Below are 13,996 nucleotides of genomic sequence, written 5' to 3'. Positions count from 1 at the left end.
TTTTTACACATGAACTTCCAGTAGTATATTGGAGTTCCAGCATAACATACTGGTCCAGCATAATATGCACGGAGTTCTTACACATGCTCCAGTCTCTATTTCGATTACTTTTGAATGTGCAACTATTTTTGAATGACCACTTATAAATCTGGCTATTTTTAAATTTTTCCCGAATTTACTGGTTTAAGAAGGAAAAAAAAAGAAAGAAAAGGAAACCCAACCCTAAGCAGCGGCCCAATTTTTTGTCCAATTTTGGTTCTATTTTGGTCTTCTTTTCTCCTCTTCCTAATTCAACAAGGAACTAAACCCTGAGTGTATATTTTCTTCTCATATACTGCTACACCCACATGCATATATTGATATTTAATACTTACATATACAAAAATAACTCAAAACACATACGTATCAGTCTTTATCACTCATCTGTCCAGGTATATCAACTTGCCTCTGATGATCATAATTCGATTTTTTTATATATTGAAAACGTTCTTAATGTGTGTATAATTATATTCTTTTTATGTTTAAGCATGTGTTTTTGAGATGTGTTGAATTGTGATGGTGTTAGATTTCAGTTACAAGTTATTCCCATGTCTTATTTTTTAGTTTTTGCAAATTTGAATTGAACTGGAGTTGGGGGTACGTTAATGTTGCGGAGTATACTACATGTTAAAAGACACATTATCTAGTTTTGGAACGAAATTGGCCAATATTTATTTTAATGACGCAATGTCAGGGCTAGCTTGCACGCACCTTCTATTCCACCGGGTAGTTGCTGCCTCCCACCAGCACAAGGTAACTTTTGCCACCAAAGCTTAGGCACATGGGAAGAAATTACCTAGTATTTTTTGTCTTTGGTGGACTTTGAACGTAAGACCTCATGACTCGAGTATTGTTGAAAACTTATATAAATTATTCATAATAGCCGACCCCCGACTAATTCGAGATTGAGGTGTTGATTCTTCCTTTATAATTATAACGATAACGTAGCATGTGTTTTTGAGAAGTGTTGAATTGTTGATGGTGTTGGACTTCAAATACAAGTGATTCCAATGTCTTAGTTTTGTTTTTTCAAATTTTAACCTAACTTGATTTGGCTATGTAGATTTTGTAAATTGCTACTTTTTCTTTTACTAGATGTTAAAAGACAAATTATCTAGGTTGGCCAGAGTATTGTTGGAAATAGAATAAATGATTCATATAGCATACTCCAACTAGTTCGAGATTGAGGTTTAGTAGATTGGTTGATCGATTGCTCAGTTAATATTTTAGAGCAGATTTTCTAATTTGCTGCTTTTATTAATGGATGTTAAAGGACAAATTATTTGATTTTCAAAGGAACTAGTTGATTAATTGACTGATTGATCAATTTGATAGATGAGTCTGCTACAATGGGGGGTAGATTGTTTAATTTGCTATAGTTGGCTGGTCTTCTGATGTACAGTTTAATATGGTGAATATGATTATAATGTTTTTTTTTTTCAATTTGGAATTAGGGATTTGGAGGTTTGATCATGCTTGCAGTTGTTCTCGGACTAGTACATCAGTCGAAACCACAAGTAAAATTCAATGGGGGGAAAGAAGCCTACAGTCCGCGAGGAAGAGAGCATTGTATCTTCCAAGCAGGGTGGTGGTGGTGGAGGGAAGTTAAAGAAGAAGCATATGGTGATTGATGATAATGAATACTCTATGACGACTGAAATTTCTGACGAGCCTACGATTCAGGAAGAGCAAGTAGCACCAACATTGGCATTTGGCAAGAGGAAAAGTAAAAAGGGGAAGAAAAGGGGAGCTAGCTTGTCTAGTTACAGAGTGGGTGGTGATAGTGACCAAGAGGCTGAAAGTGTTGCCTCGTCGAAGCCGGGGAAGAGCAGTGCAAGATTGTTTACTACATCTGTGTTTCACACTATAGATGATGAGGATAACGAAGATGGCCAGCTATCTGAGGATAATGAAGATCCAGCAGTTGCCTTTACCGGGAAGGGTAATGGCATTTCTTTTAGAGCTAATCTTCTTGACGAAGAAAGTGATGCAGATACATCTGTTAAGTTGGAGGCAAAGGCAATTGAATGAGATGATGCAGCAGAAGTTATATTTTCAGGTAAAAAGAAGTCATCTAAGAAGAAGAATAAAAATGCATTTAGTACAACGGATGTTGATATAGGAAATGACTTGTCGAATGTTGCTGATCAAGACCAAGCTAGCGTAGGGGTTAATAGGGAAGAAGCTGATGACAATAGAGGCAAAAAGCAGGCAACAGTTGTGTCCGAAACTTCAAAGAACAAAGCCAAGAAAACGAAGGGTGGGTGTACTGCTCAACCAGATGAGGATGAGATCGACAAGATTCTGGCAGAGATAGGTGAAGGGCAACCTACATCTACACCTGCTCATGCTTCTCTTGCACAAAAAGAGAAAAGTCAATTGCAGTCTCAACTAGGAGATGATTCACAAGAGAAGGAAGCAGTTGAGGAAGGAACTCTGGAGTCTGCTGCGGCAAAGAAGAAGAAAAAGAAGAAGGAGAAGGAAAAAGAGAAAAAGGCAGCTGCAGCTGCCTCTATCATGGAGGAAAAGCAGGAAGAAACAAATAATGACACTAAAGGAAAATTGGCAGATAAAAAACAGTCGAAACAGGTTAGGGAGATGCAAGAGAGACTTAAGAAAATGAAGGAAGCTGAAGAAAGGAAGAAGAAGGAAGAAGAGGAAAGGTTAAGGAAAGAAGAAGAAGAACGACATCGACAGGAAGAAGTTGAAAGACTTGAAGAGGAGAAAAAACGCTTGAAAAAGGAGAGGGAGAAGGAAAAGCTCTTGAAGAAGAAACAAGAGGGGAAATTGCTTACAGGAAAGCAAAAGGAAGAAGCTCGAAGGTTAGAAGCAATGAGAAAGCAATTTCTCGCTAATGACGGGGATTTACCACTCTCAACAAGTGAGAGTACAAAAGAGGCAACCAAACGGCCTATTTATCAAAAAAAGAAGTCAAAGCCACAAGCTCAGGCTAATGGAAAAAACCAGGAAGAGTCTGTTGAAAGAACAGAAGTGCAAGAACATCAGCAAGACATTGTCTCTGAGGTTGAGTCCATGGAATCTGAGAAGGTTAAGGATATGAATTCAGAAAGTATAGAGAAGAAGTCAAAAATAGCTGCTACTGAAGAGAATGGAGTTGAAGAAGAGGAAGATGATGAAGAATGGGATGCGAAAAGTTGGGATGATGCCGATCTTAAATTGCCTGGCAAGAGTGCTTTTGAAGATGAAGAGATAGATTCACATCCGCAACCTATCATTAAGAAAGAGATTAAGGCTGCAAGGCCAGCTGCTAGTGATGCAGGGCCTCTGCCTGTTGCTGCCAAGCCCATGATTCCTACTCAAAAAGTTGCAGCAAGTGTACCAGCTGTCACTAAGAATGATGGAAGTAAGACGAGGGAGCCTGAGGTTGGGATTGCAGTGGCAGGAACAGAAAAATGTGGTGCTTCTTCTAGCCAGAGTGAATACAATCTCCGGTCTCCTATTTCCTGTATCATGGGCCATGTTGATACTGGTAAAACAAAGCTCCTTGACTGCATACGAGGCACTAATGTTCAAGAAGGTGAAGCTGGAGGGATTATGCAGCAGATAGACTTATTTTCCAGCTGAGAATATACGCGAGAGAACTAAGGAACTTAGAGCTGATGCTACACTGAGGGTCCCTGGATTGTTGGTCATTGACACACCTGGACATGAATCATTCACTAATCTGCGGTCTAGAGGTTCAGGTTTATGTGATATTGCAATTTTGGTCGTAGACATTATGCATGGGTTAGAACCGCAGACAATCGAGTCACTTAATCTTCTAAAGATGAGGAATACAGAATTTATTGTTTCTTTGAACAAGGTGAGGTTTATTAGAGTATTCTGATAGTTGATGGTTTATTTGAATTTTGATTTTGTTCTTTTCTTTGTAGTTCTTATTTTGTTTCTTTTTTCGATTTTACACGATACAGGTAGATCGGCTTTATGGATGGAAAATGTGCCGCAATGCACCTATTGTGAAGGCAATGAAGCAACAGTCCAAAGATGTTCACTTTGAATTTAATACGAGGCTTACTCAGGTCATTTTTAACCGCTGTCATCTCAATTCAACGTTTCCTCTCTTTGTGCAACCTCATCTCAACAAGCTTTTATTCAATTGTTGCAGGTCATTACCCAGTTCAAGGAACAAGGTATAAATACCGAATTATACTATAAGAACAAAGAAATGGGAAAGGATACTTTTAGCATTGTACCTACTAGTGCAATCAGGTGTGTGCGTGTATACACTTTATCCCATTTTTTCTTTTGCTGGGTTATGTTTTTCTGCAGCACTCCTATAAGACTTTTGATTTTAGCTAATTATTCGGCTATGGATTTGATGTTACAGTGGTGAAGGTATTCCTGACTTATTGTTATTACTGGTGCAATGGACACAAAAGACAATGGTTGGGAGACTAACTTACAGCAATGAAGTCCAAGTATGTTTTTCACATACCGTTGTCAGTTTACTTACATGGAGATGGTGAATATTTTATGATTGACTATTGTTACTCTACTGCAGTGTACTGTTTTGGAGGTTAAGGTTGTTGAAGGCCAGGGAACAACCATTGATGTGGTATTGGTCAATGGTGTGCTACATGAAGGAGATCAAATAGTAGTTTGTGGCATGCAGGTAGGCTTCTATTATTTCTTTTTGTGTGGTAAGATCCCTTGGTAATTGTGAATGTCTGATGTTAAAGTTTTTCTTCTTTTCCTATCCTGTTTTTGGTGTAGGGACCTATTGTCACCTCAATTCGAGCGTTATTGACGCCTGACCCAATGAAGGAACTTCGAGTAAAGGTATGAAACTATGTGCTCCTTGGCCCTAGAAGATTTCTCTGCTATAAAAAAAAAAACACTGTGTTCCTTTATGCATTCTTAGTTAGCTTCCTTTTGAGTTGAAATATTTTTTAACCTCAGTTCAATATATGCCCTAGCAGTTTGTCATTGTTGAAATATGAAAAGAAGGAGAAAAATTTGGAGGGGATCAGTTGGGGGACAGGTGTTAATAAAAGAATTGGGTCCTTTTTTCCCTGCAATGTAATCATATTTGTTTTTTTCTTGAACTCTGTTAAGTCTAAATAGTCATGGACTCATTGTGGTGCAACTTTTGTGCTTTGATTGAGAAAACTGGTTTGCAGGTGTGTAAACATAGATATTTCCATCATGACTGCTTTGTTAGTAATACTGGTGTAGCGTTCATGCTAGTAATATCTGAAATCGGTATCTCAAGATATTCTTGGTTGCAAACCAAATTTTTTTGGTTGCTAACTAATTATGTCCCTAATTGCAAAATTTGTCAAATGAAAAGTAGAAGGTTGGCTATATTGAAGAGGGTTTAGCTCAAGTTAGAGATGTGGCTGTCTCTGCATGTTGCGTTCATAGAGTCTGTTTTTTCGCTTCTCCTATTGGTGATAGGAGTTGCTAGGTATTGGTGATTGGCTCTTTGATTTTGAGTTGTGTGACACGACCCAATTCCCGAACCCGGTCGTGATGGCACCTCTCGTGAAGACAAGGCCAGCCAGACCAAAACAGAACACCTCTTTTAAACAGTTAAATATCATAAACAGCTCTAAAGCATGATATAATATCCATAATTTGCGGAATTAATGATAACAACAGTAAAAGCCATCCCGACACAGCCCAAATCGGGGTGTCACAAGCCATGAGCAACTAAGAGAAGTCCTGATACAGTCTACTAATCACTAAACCCGATACAATAGTTCTAACAACATGAAAATGATAAGATAAGGGAGGCACGGGGGCTGCGGACGCCAACAACTACCTCGTGATCTCCGAAACACTGCCTGGACGGGAAGATCAGCACTCGGGATTGGACTCTGCGATGCCTGAATCTGCACACACGGTGCAGGGAGTAATGTGGGTACTCCGACCCAGTGAGTAATAATTGTAAATAATGGCTGAAAGCATGAAAACACGTAAAGGCACAAAGCAATTCTATATCAAAGCAGTAAAAATCACGTAAAGCAGTAAATCAGTGAAGAAGTCAAGTGAAATCTCTTTAAATCAGGTAAAACAAGTAATTTAGCAGGTAAATAACAAGTAGAAATCCGCCCCTCGGGCACAATATCAATCACTCAGAACAGTATCAGCTCCTCGGGCTCACTTTCATCACTTAGTGCTCATTCTCAGCTCTCGACCCATATATCTCTCATAATAATAGAAATCAGAATAACCGCTGCGGCGTGCAACCCGATCCATACATCGCTGCGGCGTGCAGCCCGATCCATATAGATAGTCGACTGCGCTCACTGGGGGTGTGCAGACTCCGGAGGGGCTCCTACATCCCAAGCGCTATATTACTGCGGCGTGCAGCCCGATCCATAAAAAGTATTGCTGCGGCGTGCAGCCCGATCCATAACATATATAATATCCTCACCATTGGGTTCTCAACCCCTCTCAGTCATTAACCTCACAGCCTCTCGGGCACAATAATAGAAGATAGGGATCTCAGCCCACAAATTCCTCTCATTTAGGGATAGTATGATAAAACCGGCTCGAATCGTTTAAAATAGATAGAAACATGACCGAGGATATGATTTTTAACAAGTATAGTGAGGAAATCAGTCAAAACCCCCGAAGAGTTCAAATGGTTGGCACGAAGCCCAAATATGGCAATTAGCCCAAATCATGATGATAACAAATAAGTTTCAGTCAAATACGCGGTAAAATCATCAGTCGGGACGGACCAAGTCTCAATCCTTAGTAGTAAAAGACCCCACGCTCATCATCCAACGCGTGTCTCACCTCAATATAGCACTACGATGTGCAATCCAGGGTTTCAAACCCTTAGGACATCATTTACAATCATTACTCACCTCGAACCGGCTACAACTCTAGCTCGCGACGCCTTTTCCCCTCGAATTGGCCTCCACGTGCGTCGAATCTAACCAAAAGCAGAACAAATACGTCACAATATGCTAAGGGAACAAAGCCCAAGCGAAAACAATCGAAAAATATCAAAAATCCCGAAATTACAAAACCCGAGCCCTGGGCCCACTTCTCGAAACTCAGAAATTTTTACACCAACGGGTTCCTTATCCTTCCACGAGTTCATACATATCAAAAGTTTTCAAATCCGATCTCAAATTGTCCTTCAAATCCCAATTCAAAAGTTCAAAATCCCAAGCCCTAGTTCTTCCATTTTTAGCTTAAGTTCCATGAATTTCTAGGTTAATTTCACAGTAGAATCACGTTTTAGGTTCAAAAATCTTACCTCCAATCAGTTCTCCTTGAATCCCTCTTCAATCTCCCTCAAAGAGCTCCCAAAATGATCAACTATGGAGGAAAAATGGCTCAAAATCGCGGATGAAATGTTTTATAAACTTACTGCCCAGTTCTGGTATTCCTTCATTGCAATCGCGAAGAGCAAAATTCCACGACTCCAAAAATACACTATGCGAACGCTACCCAATTGATGCGAACGCGAAGAACAAAACCACTGGACCCCCAAATACTTATACGCGAACGCGAAACACTGCATGCGAACGCGAAACACAAGATCAAAGCCCTCCGCGAACGTGAAGGCTAAACTCAGGCCAACCCAAAATCCTTCTACGCGATCGCGATGGACCCTACGCGATCGCGAAGGCTTAAAACCTGCAACATCTGATCAGCCAATTCTGCAACTTCTCAAAGCCAAAAATGGTCCGATTGACCATCCGAAACTCACCTGAGGCCCGCGGGACCTTAACAAAAAACACCAACACATCCTAAAACCTCATTCAAACTTGCTCCAATCATCAAAACACCTCAAACAACATCAAATTACCCAAAATTTATCGGATTCAAGCCTAAGTTTTCTAAAAACTTCCGAAATACGCTTTCGATCAAAAACCTAACCAAACCATGTCCGAATGACCTGAAATTTTGCACACATCAAAAATGACATAACGAAGCTACAACAACTCTCGGATTTCCATTCCGACCCTCAAAATCTCGCCTAACAACCGGAAATCGCCAAAATACTAACTTCGCCAATTCAAGCCTAATTCTACACCGGACCTCCAAAACCAATCCCGATCATACTCCTAAGCCATAAATCACCTCCCGAAGCTAACCGAACCATCGGAACACTCATCCGAGCCCTCTAACACACAAGTCAACATCCGGTTGACTTTTCCAACTTGAACCTTCTCAAAAGAGACTAAGTGTCTCATTTCTTACCAAATCCACTCCGAACGCAACCTACTCAACTCGATCATATAAAACACGGATAACGAAGCATAATAAAGCATAAATGGGGGAAACAGAGCGGTAACTCACGAGACGACTGGCCGGGTCGTCACATTGTGTAAATCTTTTCACACTTCCGGATGCAATGCTGTTCCGCTCCTAAGGTGCTTCTAAATTGCTGATATAGTTGCAGAACTTGGAGTTGCCACTTTAGACTTTCTCCGTATATATTTGGGTAGACAAGAAGTATATGGGTCTCAGATTTATTTCTCCAATTCCAATTTCCCCTTCTACCCTTGGTTTGTCCGCAATCAGTAAATCCACCTATTCTAGTTAAACTTTCAGAACATAGGATAAAAGTCAATATATATTGCTTATTTCCTAGTATATTTTTCAGTAATTTGACGTTGTTGTGCATGGAATAATAAAAGAACTCTCGAGAATGAAATCTTTTTTTTTAAACATTTAACATATGTTGTCGTGCTCGAGAATGAAGTCATTGTCTTCATGTTAAGTTGTCATATGAAGTAATGATGTAGGATTTATTTTCTCGTAATATTCTGTTTCAGGGTTCATATATGCAGCACAAAGAAATCAAGGCTGCACAGGGAATAAAGATCAATGCTCAGGTAATGTCATTTGCTTTTAAATGTGTGTTCTTTACTTCTTTCTGTTTTAAGTTATGTTTTTGGTCACGTTCAGAGCTTGGAAAGGTTATTGGGTAAGAAAACTGGTGCATCGGCAAATATGTTGAGTGATTTGTTGTGTGCACCGGCAAATATGTTATTTTAGGAATTAGGATTGGATGATATTATATCTTGGAGCCTAAGTTGCTTTCCTTTCTTTTAAAAAGAAAAAATTGTATATTTTCCCTGGCATAACTGGGATAGAGGAGGGGATTTACTGGATATTGGTTAGAATCTTGTTTACTTCTAAAACGAGCAACTTTGTAAGGATTTTGGAGGATGCTTAAATTGCTCTAAGAAATGGTAGGCGAAAGTGTTGTCAAAGGCACACTTAAAGCGCGCTTAAGCCCTGAAGCGAGGCGCAAAACATGTTGAGCGCTTCACCTCTCTTAATGGGCGCTTTAGTGTCGTCATCAAAGTTCTAAGGCATACTTTCCCTTGCCAATGAGCACTATCTTGAAGAGCCAACACTATACAATTGATAATTCACTTTACCATTTTTTTTTTCTTTTCAATTTCTTTGTCCATATAGTTGTTATTCATGCTTATAAGTTTTAGTCTCTGACTACACATACATTTTTGTATCTTTTTCTCCATTTGTGCCTTTCTTCATAAAAGCTCATGCTTTCTGCGCTTAAAACCCCAATGAACCTTAGAGTTTTTTTGCGCTTTTCGCCTTTGATAACACTGGTATGCGAAAAAGTCATTTCTTTCACGTTTCATTTCTTCCTTTTCTACTGGTTTTCTTTTGTCCATAAATAGATCTGCAACAAATTTGTTATGAAAAAAATTGCTGAAAATGAGAATATTATTGCAGTTAGGGCCTTATCACCCCCCCCCCCCCACACACAAAAAAAATCATGGTTAGGGAAGAGATCTCCTTACTTTTTCATATGTTAATCTTTGGGAGTATCTCTAATGAATGTTTATGGGAGTTAATTGTCTGACATGTTGATACTAGTTTCCTGATTTTGACAGAGATTATTCAACTTTTCTTGTGTCTGTTTTGTTAGTTGAATGATATTTGACATTGACACAAACTAGTGAGCCACTTCATAAGAGTTCTCTTTATTTGTTTTCTGGGGATGATGCAATCATTTACTACCATTTTAGTATCTACCGTTTAGAATCTTTATTATTAGTGTACAGTGGTTCCTCCTTGAAGTTGTGTGATTGAAAGCATTCCCCCCTTGTTCCACTTGGTTCTTTCATTCTTGTGCAGGGGCTTGAGCATGCAATTGCTGGAACTAGTCTATATGTTGTGGGGCCTAATGATGACGTGGAAGACATCAAAGAAGCAGCTATGGAAGATATGAGGTCGGTGATGAACAGGATTGATAAAAGAGGAGAAGGAGTTTATGTTCAAGCATCTACACTTGGATCATTGGAAGCTTTGCTGGAGTTCTTGAAAACTCCCGAAGTAAGCATACCTGTCAGTGGAATTGGCATAGGCCCTGTGCATAAGAAGGATGTCATGAAAGCTAGTGTAATGCTTGAGAAGAAGAAAGAGTATGCAACAATCTTGGCCTTTGATGTGAAAGTGACACAAGAAGCTCGGGAACTTGCGGATGAAGTTGGAGTCAAAATTTTTATTGCTGATATTATTTATCACCTGTTCGATCAGTTTAAGGCCTACATCGACAATATCAAAGAAGAAAAAATGAAGGAAGTTGCTGAAGAAGCAGTCTTCCCCTGTCTGCTCAAGATCGTACCTAATCACGTCTTTAACAAGAAGGATCCAATTGTTCTAGGAGCTGATGTTCTTGAGGGCATCGTCAAGGTATTAACTTTTGCATCCCTATATCTTGGTTCATGGAATCTCATTCACCAAACATACAAAAATAACAGATTCTCTGAAGCCTGTCCAGGAAATGTGGTAATATCAGCAGGCCTATACGAACAAACAATTGGTGATTTATATTTGTTTTCTCTAATTGACACTTCCATTGGGTTGGGAAAAGGATCTTGCATGCTCACATTTGTTTCCTGGTTAAAATCACATTTATTTCCTGGTTAAAAGTGTAACTTCCTGTTGTCTTATAAAGCTGTTCTGACATAAAAACAGGCTTATGTATCAGTATCTCTGTAAGTATGCCCATACTATTTTATTAGCTGAAACTACGCTGTGGTCATGGTTTTGGACTGTTAATTTACTTGTTGTGTGTTCGGATGTAATTTTCTTAAATTAGTTGAAGTTCTCTATGATTTCTTATAAGTGATTTCCTTTCTTCTTTTCTTTGGATTGGCCAACACTTGTAAAACTTAGGTTTGCATGTATCTGTTTCTCTGTAATTCTTCTGAAAAGTTAAGTTTACGATTTTGGTTACATAAGCCTCTTTTGGAAGCTATAGCTAGTGGTATCAATAGAATCTAGGTTACTGCTGGTTCTTATTTTTATAGTTCCCTGTTATTCTCTGTCAAAAAGTTTTTGAGCACACCCCAATGTTCTTTTGTACCTTGCTTTTGTATGCCCGAGCTTGGGGTTTTTACTTTGTTTTGTCTAAGAGATGTTTAATTTACATGGGTACTGCCAGATTTCCTTCTAATTGCTAAGTGGCCATTTTCCTGTCATTGATTTTCTCATACTTTTGACCTTTGCTGCGCACTTAACAAGTTATCGCAGTCAAGAGTTGTTTGCATTTTCTTAATTCTCTTCTCCCTTTTTTTAATAATGTGCAATACTGTTCTCCCATTCACATCTGTGTTTCATGTTTCGTTGTTCTTTTGTTGAGTGGTTTACTTGGATTAAGCTTTCCACTGTTAACATATTTGACAGTTGTAGAGCCAAATGCTCTTTTATCCATCTTCGTTCGTAGAATGCATATGCTTCTTAATGTTGAGTCCTCATTTTGATGAACTTAATTTGAATAGGTCGGGACTCCAATATGTATTCCACAGAGGGAATTCATTGATATTGGTCGGATCGCATCCATCCAGAACAACCATAAGCCTGTTGATTATGCCAAGAAAGGACAGCAGGTGGCCATTAAGGTATGAAGCCACGTCAGTTGATATCTATTTGCATAAATTGATAGAAATGTGCTGACAATTTACTTCATGAGTTCTTAGCAACTTGGATAATTTTTGCTTCTATGCACATAGGTTCTCATCTTGTGCCTTAAATTGCAGATAGTTGGGACTAACCCGGAGGAGCAACAGAAGATGTTTGGTCGGCATTTTGATATTGAAGACGAGCTTGTTAGCAAAATCTCGAGAAGATCCATTGACATTCTCAAGGCCAATTTTCGGGTACGTAAATTTACCTTCTGGTGAACCTCCCTTTCACAAAGATTCTTGCTCCCTTTTGTTTAGGCTAACGCTCACATTTACTTGTTGCGTCTTTAAAACTCTACAGAACGACTTGTCTGTTGAAGATTGGAGGCTCGTGAAGAATCTGAAGACCCTATTCAAGATACAATGAGACGTTTCTAAGCTTTGCAAGTAGCATAGGTTTTGGATTTTTGTGGCACTGTATCGGGGTTCAGCAGTTCATCGGACAATAAGCAGTTATTTGGTTAGGAGGTAGGGAGTTTGGACTCGAGATAGAAAGGATGCGTAGTGCATTCTTTGTCGGTTGATTGTTGAATCGAAACAATGTAACTGGTTAGTTTCAGTTGCAATAGTATACAGGTGTTTTGGTACTGAGAATTTTTGTAGTTTTGGCCAATTTTAGAGCTCAGTGTTTTTCTACAGGGGCGTAAAATAAGAGATTATATAAAAGAAATATGAGATATGGCGTACTATATCTTGCTATTGCTTCCAAATAAAATTTCTTGGAATTTTATTCTTTAGCGTTCTTTCAAATGTTTGTCTACTATTTTATTATTCTAGACTCTAGAGCAGTGTCTTACTTTTTTTAAAAATTGTATGTCACTTTAGCAAGGAAGATGCTGATAAAAGGCCAATAGCATGATGTTAGTTTTTTTCAAAATTATCCTGTATAGCCAATCAACTACTATCCTTCCTCTATAAAACTGGAAGGAAAAAATATCCTCAAAGTAACTACAAGTAGGGGTGTACATAGGCCGGGTTGGTTCGGATTTTACAATTACCAAACCAAATTAATTGGGTCGGATTATTAAATCTAAAGACCAAACCAATAAAACTCGGATTTTTCAATTTCGGTTTTTCTTGGGTTTTCTCGGATTTTCGAGTTATTCGGGTTTCTTCGGTTTTTTTTTTCCGGTAAAATCTTCGTAGAACAAAACATATAACTTGTGCGCAAAATATTTTTTTAATCCTAGTAAGATACAACTATATAAAGTATTTTCCAAAAAAATAATACAAAATATGAGATTTGTCATGGCATTATCCTAAAATATTCAACAATAAAGACAAGAAAATTATGTAATATAAATATTGCTAATTAAAAAGCCATAATAAAAATAAACATAATCTAAAAGTACTAAGTCATGCTAAAATAAGTAAACTAATAAGGGAGTATTAATTACATGACTAAATGCTAAAGAAAAAATAAAAATAGGTTATGCATTTTTATCTAAATTATTGCAAAACAAAAAATAGATATTCAAATACATTCCGATTCGTAGTATTGAATTGAATGTCTTTTGTTAGCAATAATATTGATTTGGACTTTTGTTAGCATTATTTAATTTTCTAATATTAATGGCTATAAAACTTATTGGAACATTCAAAAGTTCTAAGTCCAACCTTGAAATAATACATTAAAAGATAAAATTATGAAATTTTTTAAAAAATATTTATAAATTACATCATAATAAGTATATTTATATATTAAATATATCTAAAATTTCTATATATGTAATGTCGGGTTGGTTTGATTTCGGTTTGACTTTCTTTAGTTAAAGCCAAACTAAACTAATTATGATCGATTTTTTTTTTCAACACCAAACCTAATCAAACCAAACCATAGTCGGGTGTTTTTTCTCGGTTTGACTCGAATTATCGAGTTGTTGCGGTTTGTCTTTTTCTTTTGTACGCCCCTAACTACAAGTTCAAATTACGACCTTTTCATAGTTAGTATTTCCTCCCACAACAATTGAAACCATAACTGATGTTATTAGAATCACAGGAAAGAAAAAAAAAAAAAAAAG

General features: G+C 37.9%; 1 protein-coding gene across 1 annotated transcript; it reads left to right on the top strand.

Annotated features, from left to right (window-relative positions):
* Positions 1 to 226: 226 nt before the first annotated feature.
* LOC104247044 (eukaryotic translation initiation factor 5B-like) lies at positions 227 to 12,709 on the top strand. The gene is given in 13 exon segments (XM_009802979.2): positions 227 to 431; positions 1,494 to 3,605; positions 3,607 to 3,862; positions 3,972 to 4,079; positions 4,166 to 4,269; positions 4,388 to 4,478; positions 4,562 to 4,672; positions 4,774 to 4,839; positions 8,805 to 8,864; positions 10,144 to 10,701; positions 11,793 to 11,912; positions 12,051 to 12,170; positions 12,277 to 12,709. Coding segments are annotated over 12 exon segments (2,709 nt in total). The 5' UTR covers positions 227 to 431; positions 1,494 to 2,556; the 3' UTR covers positions 12,343 to 12,709.
* The last annotated feature ends 1,287 nt before the right edge of the window (positions 12,710 to 13,996 follow it).

The sequence above is a fragment of the Nicotiana sylvestris genome, chromosome 5 (assembly GCF_000393655.2).
Source record: "Nicotiana sylvestris chromosome 5, ASM39365v2, whole genome shotgun sequence".
NCBI lineage: Eukaryota > Viridiplantae > Streptophyta > Magnoliopsida > Solanales > Solanaceae > Nicotiana > Nicotiana sylvestris.
This window is presented reverse-complemented; position numbering and strand designations above follow the sequence as displayed.